Source organism: Lynx rufus, unplaced genomic scaffold (genome assembly GCF_022079265.1).
Source record: "Lynx rufus isolate CCGP_SWC_20201006 ecotype Redwood Valley unplaced genomic scaffold, mLynRuf1.p SCAF_8, whole genome shotgun sequence".
NCBI classification, from domain to species: domain Eukaryota; kingdom Metazoa; phylum Chordata; class Mammalia; order Carnivora; family Felidae; genus Lynx; species Lynx rufus.
This window is the reverse complement of record NW_025814896.1, coordinates 26,498,232-26,518,765: the sequence shown is the minus strand read 5'-3', so window position 1 is coordinate 26,518,765 and position 20,534 is coordinate 26,498,232. Positions and strand designations below refer to the sequence as shown.

Genomic DNA, 20,534 nt, shown 5'->3' with positions numbered 1-20,534 from the left:
GTACTCTTTTCACACTTAACTATGATGCCATCAGTTTCTGTTTAATTCTGTAAGGGCAGAGACCTTGAAATAGTCACATCTGGATTCCCCCCGTGGCTTGACCGAAATGTGGAGCCAGTCAGTATTGGCTGAAAGAATTAAAGTCATTTCCAGTGTACTAGCTTTTTTTTTTTTTTTTTTTTTTGGTCACTGTAAGAAGTTACCACAGGTTTAGTGGCTTAAAACAACATTCATTTATATCTCATGCTTTCTGTGGGCCAGAAGTCCGTGCATAGTGTGGTTCGGTTGGTTCTCTGATACAGCTAAAATTGAGATGTTGGCAGGACTACATTCCTTTCTGCAGACTTGGCAAGAGGAGGTTACTGCTTGCGAGCTTATTCAGGTTGTGAGAATTCTGTTCCATGACCTTATAGGACTGAGGTCCTGTTACTTGCTGGCAGGACTTGTTCTTAGCTTCTAGAGGCTGCCTACATTCCCTAGCTCATGGCCCCCTTTAAAGGCAGCAACACTGGGTTGAGTTCTCTCAAGCTTCAAATCTGATTCCTCTCCTGCCTTATCTTTCCAAAGCATCTCTTCTGCCTTCTTCTTCTGCTTTTAAGGGTATGTATGATTACACTGGACTCACCCAAATACTCTGGGGTAATCTTGTTTTCCAGTCCTCAATTCTATCTTCAAAGTCAATTTTGTGGTGGAATGTAGCATATTCACAGGGGCCCGGGACCAGGGCATAGAGAGTTTGGGGGTTGTGTGTTGGGGTAGACATTATTCTGCCTACCACAGGGCCTGTGATAAACATGTAAATTTTATGTTTTTAATGATTTTTAAAGTTTATTTATTTTGAGAGAGAAAGATAGAGAAAGCATGAGCAGGGGAGAAGCAGAGAGAGAGAGAGAGAGAGAGAGAGAGAGAGAGAATCCCAGGCAGGCTCCACACTGTCCACACAGAGCCTGAACGGGGGTTTGAACTCATGAACCACCATGACCTGGGCTGATATCAAGAGTCGGATGCTCAACCGAGCCACCCAGGCGCCCCTAAACATGTAAATCTTAGAGTGCATCTTCTCTAGTTACTCCTTGGAGATCAAAGGAGGGCGAAGCTACTCAAGAAGAAAACATTTGAAACAAGTCAAATGACTTGTCAAAGGTTACTGTGTCAGCTGTAGATTAAAAAAAAAACGTTGTTGAAAAAAAAATCAGGTCAAACAATTTTTTGGTGGTGGTGGTAGGGGTTTGTTCTTCCTTGTCCCCTTCTTGGGGTGAAGTAAGAAGGGGAGAGATTTTATTTCACCTTCTATAGTCTATTCCCTTTGCAGTATTTCGTTTATTGGACACGAACATCTTCTGTGTGAGGAGCATTAAAGCAGGAGCACTGAATTCTGTGGTGCCTCTTAGCACCGGCTCTCCCATGTGCTAACATCAGGGGATGGAAGGTTATTTCGTTACCCAGGGAAACCTTTCAAATTGTGGCCATTGACCCCGCCTCCCTAATATTTAAGGCCTGGCTGCTCATTAATCCAGTTTAGGACTGATTTTAGGAACGTTTCCGGACAAACAGGTACAAAAACCCTATGTGCTGGGCACTCTGAACCAAATTTCATTTCATATTCAGCAACCAAGGCTCAGAGAGGCTACATACATTGTCCACTGTCTCTCAGCGTGTACTAATTATTAAACACTTGCTCTATGCTAGGAGTCAAATTACATGGAAGTCTCCCTTCACACCTTCTTCCCAACTGCCATGTGTTTTATGCTCATTTTAATCCCAATAGTGCTCTGAGGTATTATTAGACTAATGTTGTAGATTAGAAAATTTGAAGCTCAGAGAGGTTGAGCCCCTACTTTTAGGTCGATACCCAGGGAGTGACCTAGCCAGAATTCCAGCGTAGGAGTGTCTACTTTTGACTCCAGGGCCTGTGTTCTCTCCAGGGTACTGCTTCTAAGAAGGCCTCAAGTGCATTGCGGTCAGTATGGCCCCAAAGTCCAAGTTCTTTACCCCTCATTATCACGAAGTTCACCAAGTGGTAACATTCTAGGCTGCGGGTGCAGCTTCTGCAAATATAGCTTCTGCAAACACATAGCGGCATTAGGGGCATGAGAGCAGAGGAGGAAATGGGGAACTGTTTAGGTCCATCAAGCGTGGAATAACCGTTTTACTGGTATGAGTGTCTCATTGTCTCATTATTATGCGGCAGTGAGTCATTCAGGGAAGGACCAAAAGGGAAAGTCCTGCCCCTTGTCATCTTTTTGAAGTGTCAGTGAGAACCGTTTAGGCGGGGAGAGGCATAAAGTGGGCCCTGGGAGTCGAGCTACCAGTTCTCCATCCTCACCCTTAACCGCCCGGGGGCCCGGAGGCGAGAAGCGCCGAAGGGGTTAAGTGTGGCAGGGGAGCCCAGCCACCGCCCCTTCCCAGCATTGCCTCCCAGAATGCCTCAGGCTCGCATCCAGTTCCCGCACCTCGCGAGACTCCGCCCAGTCTCTTCCCCGAACGACTGCCCGTCCCCCTTCTTTACCGAGGTTTGCGCGAGGCGGAGGAAGGGAGGGGAGGGCGGAAAAGACGGGCCGCGAGAAGTACGCCGGGAAGTGTGGTCCAAGCGCTTCATGCAGCCATATTCTTCCGGAGCCGGGGAGGCCAGAGAGGCAGTCGGGACTACAATTCCCAGCCGCCTTTTCGGTTTGTTTTTGTTCAAAAAAAAAAAAAACCCCACACTCCCCCTCCTCACTCTTCACACACACTCACACACACACACACCCACGGCAGACACGCACACACCCGGGCGCCGAAGGGAAAGCCGCGTCTCGCTTTCCCGCCCCGCCGGCAGTCCTGTCTCGGCCCCTCAGCAGAGCGGGAAAGCGGAGGCTGGAGCCGTGACCTCTGACCCCGTGGTTATGCGGAGCCGCCGCATTCCTTAGCGATCGCGGGGCTGCCGCCGCCGCCGCCGCTGCTGCCGCCGCCGCCGCCGCCGTGGGCGACTGACGCAGCGCGGGCGCGTGGAGCCGCCGCCACCCCTCCCCCATCGCCGCCCTCGCGCCAGGTCTCGCGCCAGCCGGTCCCCGCACGCCCGCCCCCTCTGCCCGGCCGCACCCGAGTCCTCGCGCGCCGCCGCCGCCACGCGCCCCCCGCCGCCGTCGGTGCCCCAGCCCCGCGCCGCCGCCACCCGCCCCGCCCGGAGGTCCCGCGTGGAGCCGCCGCCGCCGCCGCCGCCGCCGGGGAGGAGGAGGATGAAGGACAAACAGAAGAGGAAGAAGGAGCGCACGTGGGCCGAGGCCGCGCGCCTGGTGAGGCGGGTCGCCGAGGGGGTTCAGTGGGGGACGCGGGGGGTGGGCTCGCCGAGCCCCCTCCACCGGGAGGGGGAGGGGCGAAGCTCTGCCCACTGCAGGAGGGGGCGGGGCCACCAATTATCTAGGAACGGGACCCCCTCCCCCCCCCTCCCCGCCCGGCGTTGGGTGGGGAGAGGTCCCCCGCCGGTTGGATGTGGCGCCTTTTTCTGCGGCTCCCCCCACCCCTTAAATTCCTGCGGAGGGGCGAGCTGGCAGGCCGACTCCTCCCCCTCTGGGCGGCGGGGCCCCAGCCTCCCCTCCCTCCCCTCCCCCACTATTTGGCAGCGTCTGGGGGTCTGGGGAAGCTTCGTTTACGCACTCGGGGGAGTTAGGTTTCCGGGAAGGGTCGGAAGCTCCTCCCTCGCTTCCTGGTGGGTAATGGGGTGGTGCGTTTGACTCCAGGGGTGGGAAAACACCCCCAATTTTGAGGACGCGAGTGGCATTTTGAGCCTTCCCAATCTAAACCAGGTGTGTGGAGGGAAGCAAGTGCTTACTCCCTGCTGGAACCTTGAGTAGTGGTTCTCAAACTTTAGCGTCTTGGACATCTGGGAGGTTTTTAGGAATGCTCGTCCTAGGGCCCTACTTAAGATCCTCTGAGTCCGAGGTTCCGGAGTAGAGTCTGAGTGTCTTCATTTTAACCAGGTTCCTGTGTTGCCTGTAATGCAGGTGGCCCCGGACCACACTTTGAGAAACGCTGACTAGAGTGTTTTACTTCCTAAGCCAGACTGGAGCTAGATAGGCACTGTGCACAGAGTGCCTCTACTTTGCAAAGAATGTATGTGTGAGTCCACTCCTTAGCGTACTGGTGCATGTAGACATGAAGTGTTGGACAAAGACCAAGTACCTCTGTTTGAAGATACTGCTCGCTGAGAACTTAGCAAAGGAGAGAGTAATTTGAGTGTTGGAAGCTGCCTGGTGAGGAGGGTTGTGAGTTTTTTCACAGCGTCAGAGGACTTGTAAGTGAAATACCTTCCTTTTGGATTTGCACCCACAAAGCTGAGATACTGTGAGACGTGTTCTCATAAAATCTTGCGGATGACAATAGTAATAGTTCATACTTCTCCCAGAGATGTCACTTCCTCAAGTGTCACATAGCAGGGTTATAGTGTGGATAGCATACATTCCTCTTGGCACCCTGTAGTTGATACGTAATTACTATAATTGACTTTTTAATGGTGAATGAAGCTTCATCTTGTAGTCTTTTGCTTTATTTTGGGAAGTGAGGTTCCTGCCTCAAAGGTGTTGTGCAGACAGAGATGGCTGTGTGTTGAGTGTTGTTACAGGTCTGTGGTAGGTACGCCTTTTTCTTACCTGGGGTGTATGAAACTCAGTTACTGACTTACAAGAACTAAAGCTGTTGGGTTTATAAGAGAATTTTCACTGGTGTTCCTGATTGTCTTCCCCAGGCACTTGTTGCCCAGTGAACAGAAATAGCAGTTGTTTGTGTGCTCAAGTTTCATGCTTCAGTTAATTTGTTTTGGTTTGGCATGTGAAAATTGGAGATTTTGAAGTTCCTAAATATTTTTTTGATTCGGTCAAAATTGAAAGCTGTGGCTGGCTTTGAGATCTCTTGGAAATTTTAGGATTTCTCCAGTGTTGCTTCACTTGGAAACAAATTTAGGCCTGAAGGAGAGTAGGGGAGAGCCAAAGGATGTGCTTGCTCTCTTTCTCCTCGAGGTTGACTCTTGGGTGTTCATTGGAATTCTCCTCTGAGTCCCTGTTATGTAGGTGTTTATGACTCTGGGCACCAAGAGGAAATTTGCTTGCCAGAGTTACTTGTTAGAGGTAGGTGAAAGTACCTTTAAATCCTGTGTTATTTATGTTCTGATGGAATTTTAAAGTTTGTCTCAAAGCTCTGTTGGCTCTTACTAGATGAAAGACTTCAGGAACTTGGGGTCCACTATTCTGTTAAGCCTCTTTAGGTTCTTGAACTTAACTGTGATGTGATCTGAACTCCAGTATCCAGATTGCTGCTTCTGTTTTACCATTGGCTCAACCGCATGCCAGATTATCCAAGTTCTTTCTCTTTTTGTTCTCTTTTTGTTTTATGGCTCTTCGTTAAAGAATAATATGAGTGGGAATTACTTTGTAGTGCCCTTGAACATGTGGCAGAGGACTTTTGGAAACATGGTGCATAATTGTGCATATCTGTATTGTTTTTCTGTTAGAATTTTCTATCCCTTTGGATGGGACCACTTGGTGGGTGAGGGGTAACTTTTTAGCGTTCTCTCCCCATGTAAAGAAAATTTTTGCAACCTGGAGCGCTAGAGAGTTTGTGAGAGCTTATGCTGGACATAGAGCATCTTGACTAGAGAAAGCTGTAAGGGTAGGGAGGTTGATTAAATCTACTCTTTGGACAGGTGAATTTGGACTGCTTGCCATGGCAATCAGAGGCACTTGCTTTGGGGCGGTTTCATATTGCTCCTGACCTTGATTAGATTCGTGGCTAGAGTGATACTGGGAACTCTTTTAAAAACTATTTGGGTAGGAAAGAAGAGACTCCTGGAGAAGTTCAGTAGGGTAGTATACCTCAAGAGATTGATTTTTGCAGATGTTAGTTATGTTGTTGAGAAGTAGATACTCCTCTTTGAAACATTCTGTAGTATTGTCTTTTCTAGATATAAGAGGTAGACTTTAGACGGTTGGATAGTGTAAATCCTCTTGCTTGTTAGGAACAATTTGTTTGGGAGAAATAGCCAAGGGGATTTCCCTTTAAATTGAATGTCCTTAAATGGATTCTCCCTGGCTTTGAGACACTCTTCATTGTACGCTTTATCTTTCACTTTGATTCATGACTGACCATTCTTACATCAAACATTTTTTTTTCTCTTTGAAGTAGGAGAAGAGATACTTTTTTTTTAAAGTGTGCTAGAAAGAGACTAGGAATAGAACACTGCTGAATTGTTCTTGTACTAAAAGCTGGAGGCATATACAATTATAATAAAAGTGAATACTTTGTATCTTTTGATGTAACTTCCTTTTAGAGATTTTGTTTTCTCTCAGATTCTCAGGCTCATCCTGACTGTTGCTTAAATAATTGGTAACTGATTTTTCAGAATCATGCTTCTTTTTTAAAAAAATTATGGTACAGAAATTGACTAGCTCAACTCACATTTAGTATCAAAGAAGTGATACCTGTGGCAGTGAGCATTAGTAGCTTGTAACCAGGGTTTGTTGTGGATTTGTTCAAGTCAGCACTGCTTAACTTGGCTCTTAGTCAGGTTCTTAGAATACAGAGGTGAATAAGGTTTGCCCTTGAGGAGCTTATGGTCTTCTGGGAGTGGAGAAGGTCTAGACCCATGAGTGGCATTTTACTACTTGCTAGGTGCCATTGTAGATGTACAAATGATAAACAGACATCCTGGTTCATGCTTATTGTCCAGGCATAATTATGACTACTTTCTCTCTTTCACTCACAAGTGCCCTACTTTGGAAGGTAAATTATGTGTTGTGGACTAGGAGGACACTGAAAGCAGACATTTAACTCTGCTTGGCAGGGATCAGAGAAGACTTCCTGGAGGAAGGTGCTTTCCAAACTGAATCTTGAAGGGTGAGCGGAAGTTAGGGCCATCACAGATGATGTTAGCAGGAGCTAGTGACAAGAAATAGCAGTCGTGTGTGTGCGCTCGCACATGTGCTTGTGCACAGGGTGGAGAGTGTGGGAATTGGGTAGAATTACACACAGTTGTTGGAACGTGAAGCTTGTGGATTATCAGTTTGGCAGTGAGGTAGAGAGAAAGGCAGGCACCGGATTCTGAGGACCTCGTGTGCCAGGCACCATAGGCACTTACTTCCATTATCTCTAATCTGTTTAACAACTCTTACGGGAAGACATCAGTATCCTTTCATCGCAAGTGAGGGAATTTAGGCTCAAGTTGGGTAGATGAGGTGCCCAAGTTTAGCAGGCAAGAATTTGAATCCAGGTCCGTCTGGTTCTATATAGCCTGTGCTTTTCCAGTGAGGTGGTGAACTCTTCAGAAGCTTCAGCTTTTCCTGTATATGATTAGGTTGCTTTTGAAGGAGTTTAAGGTGGGAAAGTGATGAGGGCAGGTTTGTTTTGTAGGGTTGACCTCAGACTATAGCAGGTAGCTGGGATTTGGTCTTGTTTATGTTGAATTCCTAGAATTGTCCTTGGCACAAGTAAATATTTCGTGTATTTGTTAAGTGAAGGATGGCAGAGAAGGAAGAACGCATTTGAGGAAAGCGGGGCTGGTTATGGGAGTATTAGTGAAGGGCCTGTATATCGGGTCAGGGAAGGAACTGGGGGACAGGCGAGAGTAGGAGTGCTGCCTAGGTTTCTGCATTAGGTGAACAGACAGGTTGTCAATCAAGGGCAGAGATATGGAGGAAGAGGCATGATTAATTGGAGTTGCCAGTTAGATTAGAACAGATGATCAAGGGGGGAATGTCAGTACAGACCTGAAGTCAGAAGCTGGGGGAGAAACCCAGGCCAGAGGTAAATATTTGGGAGTTAGCAGAATATAGGTAGTAGTTGAAGCTACGAGAGGTGCTAATGCTACCCGAAGAGAATGTAAAAATTGAAAAGAGAGGTTAACAATGGGACCATGGTAAATAGGGGCTTTATTTCAGCACCTCCTTCTCCAAAGCATGACTTACTTCCATTAGTGCTAGGGGCTCATGTTCTTCCATAGGGAGAACCTTTAGCAACAGTCCTGTCAGACTGCTTGCTTTAGTTTTATTTGAGACAAAGTAGTACTTAGTTGTTACAGTGACTGTAAGGTATTGGTGTGGTTTGGAGTTACCTCAGCAGCTACTGGTAGAGACAGTACAAAGCTACTGGCAGCCTTTTTTCTCCCCGAGAAGGACAGCATTTCCAGAACTTCCCTGCACCTTCATGTGAGAGAGATGCGGTTGCTCACTAAGAAACTGCTGCCACGACCCTGTTGCAGATGATGCCAACGTAAATGGGATGCTCTGTTTCCCATTGCTTTGCCTGCCCCCATCATGCGGAATCAGAGCATCATGTTGCCAAATGGCAAAATGTACCGTGGCAGTTAACACCAGGATTTCACAACACAGTGGCAAAAACCATCACTTAAAAATACGGCTACTAGAGGCGCCTGGGTGGCTCAGTCGGTTAAGCGTCCGACTTCGGCTCAGGTCATGATCTCACACTCCGTGAGTTCGAGCCCTGCGTTGGGCTCTGTGCTGACAGCTCAGAGCCTGGAGCCTGCTTCACGTTCTGTGTCTCCCTCTCTCTCTCTGCCCCTTCCCTGCTCATGCTCTCTCTCTGTCTCAAAAATAAATAAACATTAAAAAAAATTTTTAAAAAGAAAAAAAAATACGGCTACTAAACAGACTTCCTTGGGAAAGAAAATCTGAATGCATTTCTGTCTTGTCATTTATTGTATAGCCCTACGTATTCTGTGGTTTAGTCATGTGAACAACGTGAGGTTAGGTGGTAACCAGGGTTGCTGAGGCCCCACCCACGTACCAGAGCATGTATGCTAAGAAGATGTGTGTTTTTAGAATTAAGAATTAGACTGTTTATGCTAATTTCAGTGACTTTTAGCAACTAGATAGCTATATACGTAATTTGGTTCCTGAAGCAGTTTTAACTGTGGAGGGACCAAATTGTCAGCAGTGGTATCTCACAGCAGAACTGTAGCCAGTGATACAGACTGATGGATATAAATGGAAATTACACACTGAAATCAGAACATTTGTATTTCTTCTTCAGGTACTAGAAAACTACTCAGATGCTCCAATGACACCAAAACAGATTCTGCAGGTCATAGAAGCAGAAGGACTAAAGGAAATGAGGTTTGTATTGTTCTTTTTTTTTCTTTTTTTTAACAATAGCAGCCAACATTTCTTAAATAATGTATTGTTCTTGCTGCTCAGCATGAGGATTTCATAGGACTTGTGTCTTTCTGTAGATACATAGGGACATGAGTAAGTGCACATATGCCTCCTCCCCCCCTCCTGCCCCACGCCTGGCGTGGTATGGAACTATCTCCCAGGCTGTGTCTCCTCTGAGTGGAGGGTGAGAGTGGGTGAACATCCATTTGTTTTCATTAGAGATGCAGCAGTTTCCCTATTCTTCTTGTTCTTCTTTAAATCTTGACACGGAATGTGTTCTTTGTGTAAGGAGTCTGCACATTTTCTTTTGTATTCTCTATTGCGCATTTTAGTAATAGAGAAGGGGCAGACCCTGATAGGCTCTGTCTTGTTTAAAACTTCCTTCTTTTTTTCCCTTCTGTATTTTTCTGCCCTTCTTTCTATATCTCTGAAGTCCTTTATTTTAGGATCAAAGAAGGGTGGTCTCATCACTATAACAGCCACTGACCTTTTTTTCCTCCCTACTGATTCTAGCCATTTATCGTAGGGGATATACTAAATTTTAGAGTGACCTTGATTTTAGGCTCCTGTGATGTAGTTTTCCTAAAGCAGCAACAAGTTAGAAACCAGAGGAGTCGCAGGCATGCAAATCAGCAGCTGTCTTTAATCCTTTTCTCTCTTCACTCTCACCCCAACCTGTTTTTTTGATTGTTTGTTTGTTTTGTTTTTAATTTAAATGAAAGAGGAGAGCACAACACAGTGTCCCTTCTTGGGACTCAGAACAAACAACGTATGTTTTTGCTGGTTCAGCTTTATCTGCTTGAAATTGACCTTTTAGGGTCAAAAGATGCTCACTTTCCAGTCATCAGTTCAAATCTTCTCAAGTTGACAGTTTGTGGGGAGGGAAGACCAGGATTACCTAGATCACATTCATTTAAATAGTACCTGTGCACTGTGTAGCGTTATAATTGTGCTTTATTTTTGTTTTTACGGGCTATTTCCCATCATGCTGCCGTCTGCACTGCTGTTGGACCACTATACCTATAGAAGGTAAATTAGTCCCTTTGGGACAGATGGAACTGAGAACCTTAAATTGTTTCTGCTCCTTGCTCTTATAGGAATTAGGGAAGCAGTCATGGTAGCTCGTGATGAGTGAGCAGCTCTGTAATTTGTAGACAGAGGTCTAGTGTGTGGGAGTCACTGTTCTGCTGAAGGACTCTGCCGGCATGCCACGCCCCCTCGTAGCAGAGATGCTAGCACACCCACCGGATACTCCAGATTCTGCACAAGGTTCCTTTTAGAGATTGGTTCTTGGTGAATTTTTTTTTTTTTTAGCATCCAGTGTGTTCCAAAGCAGAATAAGTAATAGGTTTTTTTTTTTAATGGCTTTTTTAGACTCAGAATTTATTTTTAACACTGCATAAATTAAGGCCTCTGGTTCCGAAAAATCTTAAGAGGCTTTACTTAAGATCTTTATATATTTTCTGCATACTGGGGAGAGGGAAGAGAAGGTGCTCAGGTGAACCCTAGCACTGACGTGCAGGTGCCACACTCCGTTAGTATTAATAACGGACGTTTGTCTGTGTTTTTGACAGCTGTTCTATTTTAAGATTTAGTAAGTAGCCTCCAACTCAGTTATCATTGTTTTGGAAGCAACTGTTGTAGCAGGGACTGTGAAATAGCTTAATAATTCTTTTTCCCTTTTTCTCTTTCTTGGTTTAATGTTTGAACATTGTTGGGTACCAAGTCCATTTGACTTACTTTTCTTTTTATGTTCCAACTTAAGTGATTGCTCCTGGGTAGATGTAGAATAAAACCCATCCTTTCCCCTTGAGAATAGAGGAAAAGCAAATGAAATATTCTTCTTTTGTGTGCTTATTAGAAAATATTTAACTGGGGATGAAAACATATGCTTATTTTCTTGGACGCTGGCATTGATTCTCTGGTCTTTGTGTTGATAATATGTGGCAGCTTCTGAGCATGATACATACAGGTTGGAATACAGAGGCAAGGAAACACAGATTTCTTTTTAATTAATATTAAAATTTAATAAAAATACTGGGTAATGTGTTTTTTAAAAAGACTAGTTGAACTTCAGCAGTCATTGTGTGCTTTTTCTAAGTCTCTTGACTTAGAAAGTCTCTTGAGAACTTGGTTGGTATTGTCAAAAGGCACTAAGGAAGTGTCAGGTGTGGAACAAGGGAATCACATGACATGTCTTATCCAGGTGTGATTGATGGGAACTTCATTCGTTGCTGTTTTACTACTTTCAAAGTGGAATTGTTATGGGCCCTTTTCTGCTATATTTCTTGCTCTTTTCTTCTTGATTTAAGAACGAGTTAGAGGGTATTAGATCTTTGAGTAAGTAGGCATATAGATTTATATAGCCCTCATCCATCCTTGTATGTTTTCACAGTGGGACATCCCCTCTTGCATGTCTCAATGCCATGCTACATTCCAATTCAAGAGGAGGAGAGGGGCTATTTTATAAACTGCCCGGCCGAATCAGCCTTTTCACACTCAAGGTAAGTAATAGCAACTCTGTTCTTAAACTTTTAGTGTAAGTCACCTGGTAGGTCTGAGATGAGGCCCATCAATTTACATTTCTAATAGGCAGGTGATTCTGATTCTGTTGGTGCTAAATGGCACCTTGAGATGTTCTAGGGCGAACAGGGTTTTAGGAATTATTTAGTCCTATCAGCTATTTTGTCTGTATTCATCTTTTCTTTGTCTATGTCTTTGCAGATTGTGTGCAATGGAGGGATAAGTATGTGTGGGGATAACTGCAAATGTGCTTTGATTAGGGTTTTGTTTGTAATAGTATTGTGAAAGATAAATTACCGGACAGCTAAAATAAGACCTACTGTATGGAAAATAACTGACGTGTGAACATACTTGTGGAAATTCAAAAACTCATTAGTGTTTTCTAAGTGACGCTAATTACAAAGGAAGAGAAGTTAAGTCAGGTAGAGTTCATAATAAAGCTTAAATAGAGCTGAAATGAACAGGCTAATTATTTTCCTATTACTTGTGATATACATGGCTGTCATTTAGGAGACTGACATGCTGCCTGCTGCGCTAAGGAGGCTAGCTTATATGGCTATCATTTAAACCAGGGGTTGACCTACTTTCTGTAAAGCGCCAGATAATAAATCTTTCAGGTTTTGGGGATCATACTGTCTCTATCGTAGTTCTTCACCTCTGCCACTGTAGCAATAGAGCAGCTATAGACCATTCATAAAGGGATGGACAGGTTGTGTTCCAATAAAACTTTATTTTCAAAGACTGTGAGAGGGCCAGATTTGGCTTGGGGCTGTAGTTTGCTGACCTGATTTAGTCATAAGATGACCTGTTGAGGAAGCTGAAAATTTGATGCTGACCCTTTTACTGCGTCCATAATGTGGTTATAAATTGCAGTAGTCTATATACAGACTTTTCTCTTTTAGTTTCCTTTTCTTTCCTTTTTAAATGTTTATTCATTTTTGAGAGAGTGTGAACAGGGGAGGGGCAGAGAGAGGGGGACAGAGGACAGAAGTGGGCTCTGCGCTGACAGCAATGAGCCAGATGTGGGGCTCGAACTCACGGGCTGTGAGATTGTGACCTGAGCTGAAGTCAGACGCTCAATCAACTGAGCCACCCAGGCGCCCCTTGTTTTATTTTCTTGATGGACTTATTTTCTTTAATTCAAATTAAACACTTGAGCAAATACCAGTTACATCACCTGCTATCATAAAATTTGATCTTTATGTATACTTTATGTATATTTCAGATGTATCTTATATTCGGATGTCTGTGCTGTTTTCTATATTATTTATAATATTTTGGCTTTTTTTTTTTGTTTTGTTTTGTTTGTTTTTTTTGTTGTTGTTGTTAAGAGGCAGCGTAATGTAGGGTCAGGAACCGAGCCTTGGTAGAGACAGAGCCCTGAGTTCAAAACCTAGGTTTATAACCTGGGACAGATTTAACTCTTCTTTATGGTAGTGTCTGCATCCCTGCTACAGAACCAGTCCTTAATAAATGCTAGCTTTTTTGGTGTTTCTTTAGGTTATCTTCAATTGCTCGTTAATGGCATTTTTCTATTATATATTGTTGTATATAACATAATGGTACATAGGTATGTATAATTATGATTGTATTGCATATATAACAAATATGCATGTTGATGGCATATTTCTATATTGGGAGGAGAAATACCTTTTTCTATGAACACCTTGAGGGTAAGAACTGACTTTTGTCTTTATAACTTGACCACATTTGCTTTATCCCTCTCTACATATGCATACCTTCCCCTCCCCCCCCCCCCCACCCCCAAACTATTTGCAAGTATTAGCCAGAACTGGTACTTCATTATTCTACATAACCATAATTTTATTATCACATTCAAGAAAACTAACATTGATACAGTAGTATTTAATATGTAATCCATATTCAAATTGTTCCTACTTCCCCAAATATTCTTTTTATTTTTTTTACTTTAAAATTTTTTTTTCAACATTTTATTTATTTTTGAGAGACAGAGACAGCAGGAGCAGGGGAGGGGCAGAGAGAGAGGGAGACACAGAATCCAGAGCAGGCTCCAGAGCTATCAGTGCAGAGCCTGATGTGGGGCTCGAACCCACAAGTAGTGAGATCATGACCTGAGCCGAAGTCAGATGCTTAACCGACTGAGCCACCCAGGCGCCCCTCCCAAATATTCTTTATAGCTTATATTTTCAGTCCAGTATCCAGTCAAGAATCATGCATTTCAGTTGGTTGACATGTCTCTTTAATCTTTATTAATGTAGAACAGTTCCCTTGCCTTGTTTTGTCCTTTATGGCATTGATAATTTTTGAGCAGTTCAGGTCATTTGTCTTGTGGAATTAAATACATTTTTGAAGGACTAATAAAAGTGTAGAAATCTTGGTTATTTCCAGAGCTTTTTGTTTGCACTGTCGGATCATGTCCACTGTTCCCAGGTTGTGGTACAGAGCCACTCAGCAATGGAGGGTGGAAGTGATGGGATGTGTGGTATAGTAGTGATGGGTCTGGGTCTTGCCTGTAATAAGGGACAGGAAGGCACAACTTATTTAATTACGTTTCTCATTTTTTCTTTGGAAGATTTCTAGTGATACCTCTGAAATCCTGTGCCATTTACTTTGCCTAAGTTTTATGTGTCAAGGAAAAGCATGTGCAGAATGGCTTCTAGATTTTCTGCCCTCTGCTTGGAAATATCTTCTAGTGGGGCCGTCGAGGTCAGAATTCTATCCATCCATGTGATTTTGCTACTTCGTGGAAAACAGGAATTTTTTTCAGTTCTGGATACATTTGTGTGGCTGTATCTATGATTACCAAAGGTTTACTGATAAGCTGGAGTCCTTTTGGGTATGCCACAGGGTTTCTTGTCTGATAAAAGTTAGTTTTGTGTCATGTGATGGTACATTTGACACTTTATATATAGATGTTTACATCAGTCCCCAGAGCTAGTCCTCAAGGATGGATGGGATAGATGAAATCTATCCAGGCTTTGAATTCTTTTTTTTTTTTAATGCTCATTTATTTTTTAGAGACACACACACACACACACACACACACACACACACACACACACACACAGAGTGCGAGTGGGGGAGGGGCAGAGAGAGGGAGACCCAGAATCCGAAGCAGACTCTAGGCTCTGAGCTGTCAGCACAGAGCTTGACACGGGGCTCGAACCCATAAACCATGAGATCATGACCTGAGCCCAAGTCGGATGCTCAACTGACTGAGCCACCCAGGTGCCCCGTGTTTTGAATTCTTGATTTGAATTGCTTTCCTTAAGCCTTTCCTGAAGTCAGCTGTCAGTGTCCATTATTGATTAGAGGTAGGATTCATACTGTTGTTTACACTTGGGATTCCCTGTTCTTATAAAGCCACTCAGCTTCTTTGTAGTATTCTACATTTTTGGACTTTGATGCTGAACTACTACTATGATTTTGTGACTTGGTGGTTGTGTCACTGGTGAGTGTTGCCTATATTGGACTTTACAGCACTTACTGTCTGCATAACTGCAGTCATGTGAACATCGTTCAGTTTTTTTTGTTTTTGTTTTTTTTTTGTGTGGAATGATTCTCACATCGATACATCACTTTTGTTACTTAGGGCTATTCGCACTTTATTATACCTTGTGTAAGATATAGGGCTTACCCTTCAGGGTCTTTTGACCCAATTAACAAGCCCAGTTGGATCTTTATAATATGTAGAGCATTTTTTTTTTTAAGTATAAAAAACATCTTTAGGAAATAGGTGACCGTACTTGAAGTATCCATCCATTAAAATCCACAGTTTGCAAATAAAAGAAAGGAAAAAGCAAATGGAGGAAGAGAGAGCAATGATTATTGCAGCCTCACAATGTTATTTATATAACTACAATTAAAATATTCAGGTACAACTCCACACTTACAGCAGTTTCAAAGCTATTTATGTTACTGTTAAATACCGAAAGAACAAATGAAGTAAGCCTAGACTTAGGTACGGTGAAATCATGGAGACTGTCATTTGAAAGGCAGTATCAGAGAACATTTTAATTTGACTTTTGATACATGCACAGCAAGCAGAGTGGTCTTTTAAAAATGCAAATCACAGGGCATCTGGGTGGCTCATTTGGTTAAGCGTCAGACTCTTGATTTCTGATGAGGTCGTGAACCCAGGGTTGTGGGATCAAGTCCCTTGTCAGCTTCTGTGCTGAGTGTGGAGCCTGCTTAAGATTCTGTTTCCCTCTGTCCCCCGCCCCCTTGCACATGCATGCTTATGTGCTCTCTTTCAAAATAATAAGTAAATACATAAATATATAAAGCAGATTACATCATGTCACTATCGTGTCTGGCCCTTGCCTACTCTGTGATGTGTTGTCCTGGTACTTTTCCCTTGGTCGTCACTAAAGCCGTCCTGGTCTTTACTTTGTTTCTCAACCCCTCAGACTTGTGTCCACCATAGGGCCCTGCACTTGCTAGCCCTTCTACTATAAAGCTCTATGGTGACTTCTTGTCCTTTGTTTTTTTACTGTTTATTTATATTTGAGAGAGAAAGAGAGAGACAGTGTGAGAGCATGGGAGGGGCAGAGAGAGAGAGATGGAGACGGAATCTGAAGCAGGCTACAGGCTCTGAGCTGTCAGCACAGAGCCTGATGCGGGGCTCAAACCCACAAGCTGTGAGATCATGACCTGAGCTGAAGTTGGACACATAACTGACTGAGCTACCCAGGCACGCACCCCTTTGTCCTTTGGTTCTTAATCCAAAAATATCTGTTCAGTGAAGTTATCTCTACCCATCTAACGCTACAACATTAGGAGGGTTTTTGTTTGTTTCATAGCCCTATCAGTTTCAGAAATTACCTTGTTGGTTTGGTTACTTGGTTATTGTTAGTCTCTCCGTACTAGTGTATAAGTGCAGGGACTTTGTTTTCATGGTATCTCCTGTCTCTGGCACATAATAGGTACTTAGTAAGCATTGGCTAGATGAAAAGTAGATCATGGTATCATCAAAACCTTAGCTATCCAGTTCTCCCTGTAATTCACCTTTCTTTTATATCAGTTTTATAATAGAATATGCATGTTTTGGGTTATATTTTCTTTTGCTCAACAAGTCGACTTCTAAGAACCGTTTTTTCCCCCTTGCCCTCTTTAGAGCAGTTCTACATAAATCTGTGAAAGAATCTGCTGACACTAGAGATAAATCTGTCCCAGACAATGGCCATAATCTGGTTCCTCTTAATTGCGGAAGGCAGAAACTGAGCCATTAGAAACAGTTTAAACATTTTAGGTATGTTTTAGATACGATGTTATTATTCCTTTTAGAGTTTTGAACTTTGATCGTCTTGGCTTGTTACAAAAAAGAATTTCTACTTTCATTTAAAATGGTAGTGACATTTTAAGACAATGTCTTTGATAGTCTGTGTTAGTCTTATCAAATCTATGATCTTTTAAATGCTTAGAATCTTAGAATTTTAGTGTAGAAAAGACTGTCAAATCATCCAGTTCATTTTCATTTTGCAGATAGAAAACAGAGCATCTAACAAATTAAATAATTTATCTGTGATTATACATCTGTGTGACAAATGCTTGTGGCCAAGTTGGGAGTAGAACCCAGGGTCCCACCTTTTGAGTTTAAGTTCTTTTCATTATGCCAATTTAGAATAAAGAATTTTTCTACAGGTTTTTTTTTTTTTTTTTTTAATTTTTTTTTCTACGTTTATTTATTTTTGGGACAGAGAGAGACAGAGGATGAACGGGGGAGGGGCAGAGAGAGAGGGAGACACAGAATCGGAAACAGGCTCCAGGCTCTGAGCCATCAGCCCAGAGCCTGACGCGGGGCTCGAACTCCCAGACCGCGAGATCGTGACCTGAGCTGAAGTCGGACGCTTAACCGACTGCGCCACCCAGGCGCCCCTCTACAGGTTTTTTGACCTTTGGTCATTTCATCTTTTTGGACCAGTTTGTGAGTTCCTTGATACTTCTCGAAGTGTCAGTTTTAGTGTCTTTAGTGAAAATCCTTATAATTGTTTGCTTACTAAAGTAGCTTTTCATGTTTGGAATGTGAATTTTTAGTCATGGCTGGTTGAATTTCTGCTCTCTGCATTAATTACATTGGCGTTTCTGATCATAGGTGTTCTTGTCTATGCTAGGATAAGTGATACATGGTGACAGTAAGAGCACCAGACTAGGAGTCAAGGTCTAGGTTCTAGTATAAAGCATCTCAGGTCTTACTGAACATGTCCATTTATCCTTCTTTGTCTCTAACGCTCAGGAGTTGAAATGGATTGGTCGTTTAAATACTTCAGGTGTAAAACCCTTTTATGTCGTGAAACGGAGCTGCAAAATACAAATAGGTGGCTGTGAAACTGCTCTGGTTGAAACAAGCATGAGGGCCCATCTTCTCCTCTCTTGTGGGTTGCAGTGTCCCCACCCATGCCCCAGGCACTTAAGGATCTTTCCCAGACCCTGGAACTCTGTTGAAAACTTCCTAGAGGGGCGCCTGGGTGGCGCAGTCGGCTAAGCGTCCGACTTCACCCAGGTCACGATCTCGCGGTCCGTGAGTTCGAGCCCCGCGTCAGGCTCTGGGCTGATGGCTCGGAGCCTGGAGCCTGTTTCCGATTCTGTGTCTCCCTCTCTCTCTGCCCCTCCCCCGTTCATGCTCTGTCTCTCTCTGTCCCAAAAATAAATAAACGTTAAAAAAAAAAAAAAAAAAAAAGAAAAAAAAAAGAAAACTTCCTAGAGTAAAAAATCTGTCAAGATCCTTCCTGTGCTCACATTCTAGCATCTAGACTATTTTGTGTGAAAAGTAAGTCGGCATGGAATAATTTTTTTTCTTGTTCCTTTGTGATGCATTTGGTATTTACTGGAGGCAGACCGTTTTATTGCGAGCCTTGTTCCACTCTGAACTGTAGGAGGTCTGCACAGAAGGCCCAGTTGGTAGAGCAGTGCCATTTGCTCTGGTTGATAGTAGCAGCAGTTTGGTTTCGATGGAGGCTTTGACCCCTGAGTTGGTAAGAGTTTCCTTATTTGTTTGAGTAATTCTCAAGGGATGTCTGGATCTGCCTGTGGAACAGGGGGTATTTTGTTGTTAGGATTCCAAGCCAGCTCAGAGAGAAGAGAGAACTTGATTGTTTTTGGAGCCCTGGTCACACTCTGGTTTTATGTCTAAGAGATGAACTACCTTTTGTCCTTCTACTTCCTGAAGTTCAAAGCCCTGTAATAATAAAGTGTGGTAAAGGTCAGCTACCACAGGTTTCGAAAGCACTGCCACCGGAACGGTTTTGTGGTCGCTCAGCGGGTGGGCAGGATGATAATTTCAGGGTTGCTAAAGTGATGTGTATTTTTGAAACAAAAGAATTATACTTCTAAAGTGTGACTGTAAAGCACTGGGGTTCTAGGAACATGAGGAAATTGTGCGTGCTCCAGACTTCCGTGGGACTGTGTTTGAAAATACACACTTTTCTTTGGGTCGGCCAGGATGAAAACTGGAAGTATGATCTCTTCTCTCAGTCGTTCAGATCAGACTTTTTGGGAGAGTTCTTTGAGGAGCTTGTTCAGGCTGACAAAGTAGCTGCTTCTAGTTTAGCGAAGTCTGGAAGAAAAGCTGGAAACTGACATTTGAGTGCTAATTGTATTGCAGACAGGCATCATACTTCTTGCATTGGCCTCTTGCATTGAAACGTAAATACTTGTATTCCTGTACTAATGGGGAAGCAGTCCGAGAGAGTTTAAGTAAATGGAACCAAGTCACCTTTGTGGTTATTTGAGAGATTTGTATCAACACGTGGGGGACAGGCTTAAGAGGTTTGAAGTTTTGACTAGATGAGTTGGTTCTCAAATGGGGAGAATCTTTAAATTCTTTGTGCATCACGAGGCGGGAAAGGAATGGGGAGCAAAAAAGGTCTGTGTTTCTGTTCTGGAAGATGCTTTTTTGATTCAGTTTGACTAGATGTGCTCTCACATGTGTGCCTTTATGCGTCAGCAAATCCCTTCTGTTTTAGTCTTTGACTCTGTGTGCCAGTTTTTCTTGGGTAAATTAACTCGGGACAATTCTCCTTCTACTTCTAACCTCTTGTACTTTTTTTGGTGTCCATCCCCATTGCCCATCATCTGAATTTAAGCTATCCTCATATGCCGGATACTGAAATCGCTCTTGCCTGGGCCCCTTGCTTTCACTGTTGTCCCCTCAGCGTCCACTTTGCTCCTTGATAATCCACACAGTAGCTGGAGAGATTTTTTATTTTATTTTATTTTATTTATTTATTTTTTAATTTTTTTTTTTTAATGTTTATTTTTGAGACAGAGAGAGACACAGCATGAGCAGGGAAGGGGCAGAGAGAGAGGGAGACACAGAATGTGAAGCAGGCTCCAGGCTCTGAGCTGTCAGCACAGAGCCTGACGCGGGGCTCAAACTCACGAACTGTGAGATCATGACCTGAGCTGAAGTTGGACACTTAACCGACTGAGCCACCCAGGCGCCCCGGAGAGACTTTTTAAAAAACATAATTTGACCACGACACATGTCTTTTTCGTGCCTGTCAGTGGTTTCCCATGGCATTTACCAAAAAAATCCAAACCTTGCTCAGCCACACTCCCCTTCTTTCTGTTCTTTGAACTTCTTAAGTTCTTTCCAGTTTTAGGGTCTCCCATTTGGAACTCTTTTCTGCTTTTCCCTGGTTGTAGATCTTAAATGTTCGTTCCTCAGGACCTGTATCTCTAAATTGGATTTTCCTCTTGGGCCCCGAATTTTACTTAACGCTTACACATCTATGATTCTATAATTATTTAGGTGATTGTTTACAGAGTGTCTCCTGACTAGGTGTTGGGGGTAGAGAATCTGCATTATTTTGTTCTTGGCCTCAAATATCGTCACCATCTATCATAGGAGGTGCTCAGTAAATGTTTGTTGGATAAATGTAGTGGAAA

At 43.5% G+C, this 20,534-nt stretch overlaps 1 protein-coding gene across 4 annotated transcripts in view; it reads left to right on the top strand.

The window, feature by feature from the left end:
• The first annotated feature begins 3,162 nt into the window (after nt 1-3,162).
• ASXL1 (ASXL transcriptional regulator 1) overlaps nt 3,163-20,534 on the top strand; it is a 77,113-nt gene continuing 59,741 nt past the window's right edge. For 2 of the 4 annotated variants that reach the window (XM_047069125.1, XM_047069122.1), the window contains exons 1-4: nt 3,170-3,275; nt 9,019-9,101; nt 10,167-10,169; nt 11,536-11,644. In XM_047069125.1, the coding sequence (XP_046925081.1) occupies nt 3,219-3,275; nt 9,019-9,101; nt 10,167-10,169; nt 11,536-11,644 (252 nt within the window). In that variant the 5' untranslated portion in view covers nt 3,170-3,218. Of the gene's footprint in view, nt 3,276-9,018; nt 9,102-10,166; nt 10,170-11,535; nt 11,645-20,534 lie in introns of all 4 variants that reach the window. The other 2 variants (XM_047069126.1, XM_047069123.1) reach the window with 2 other exon arrangements.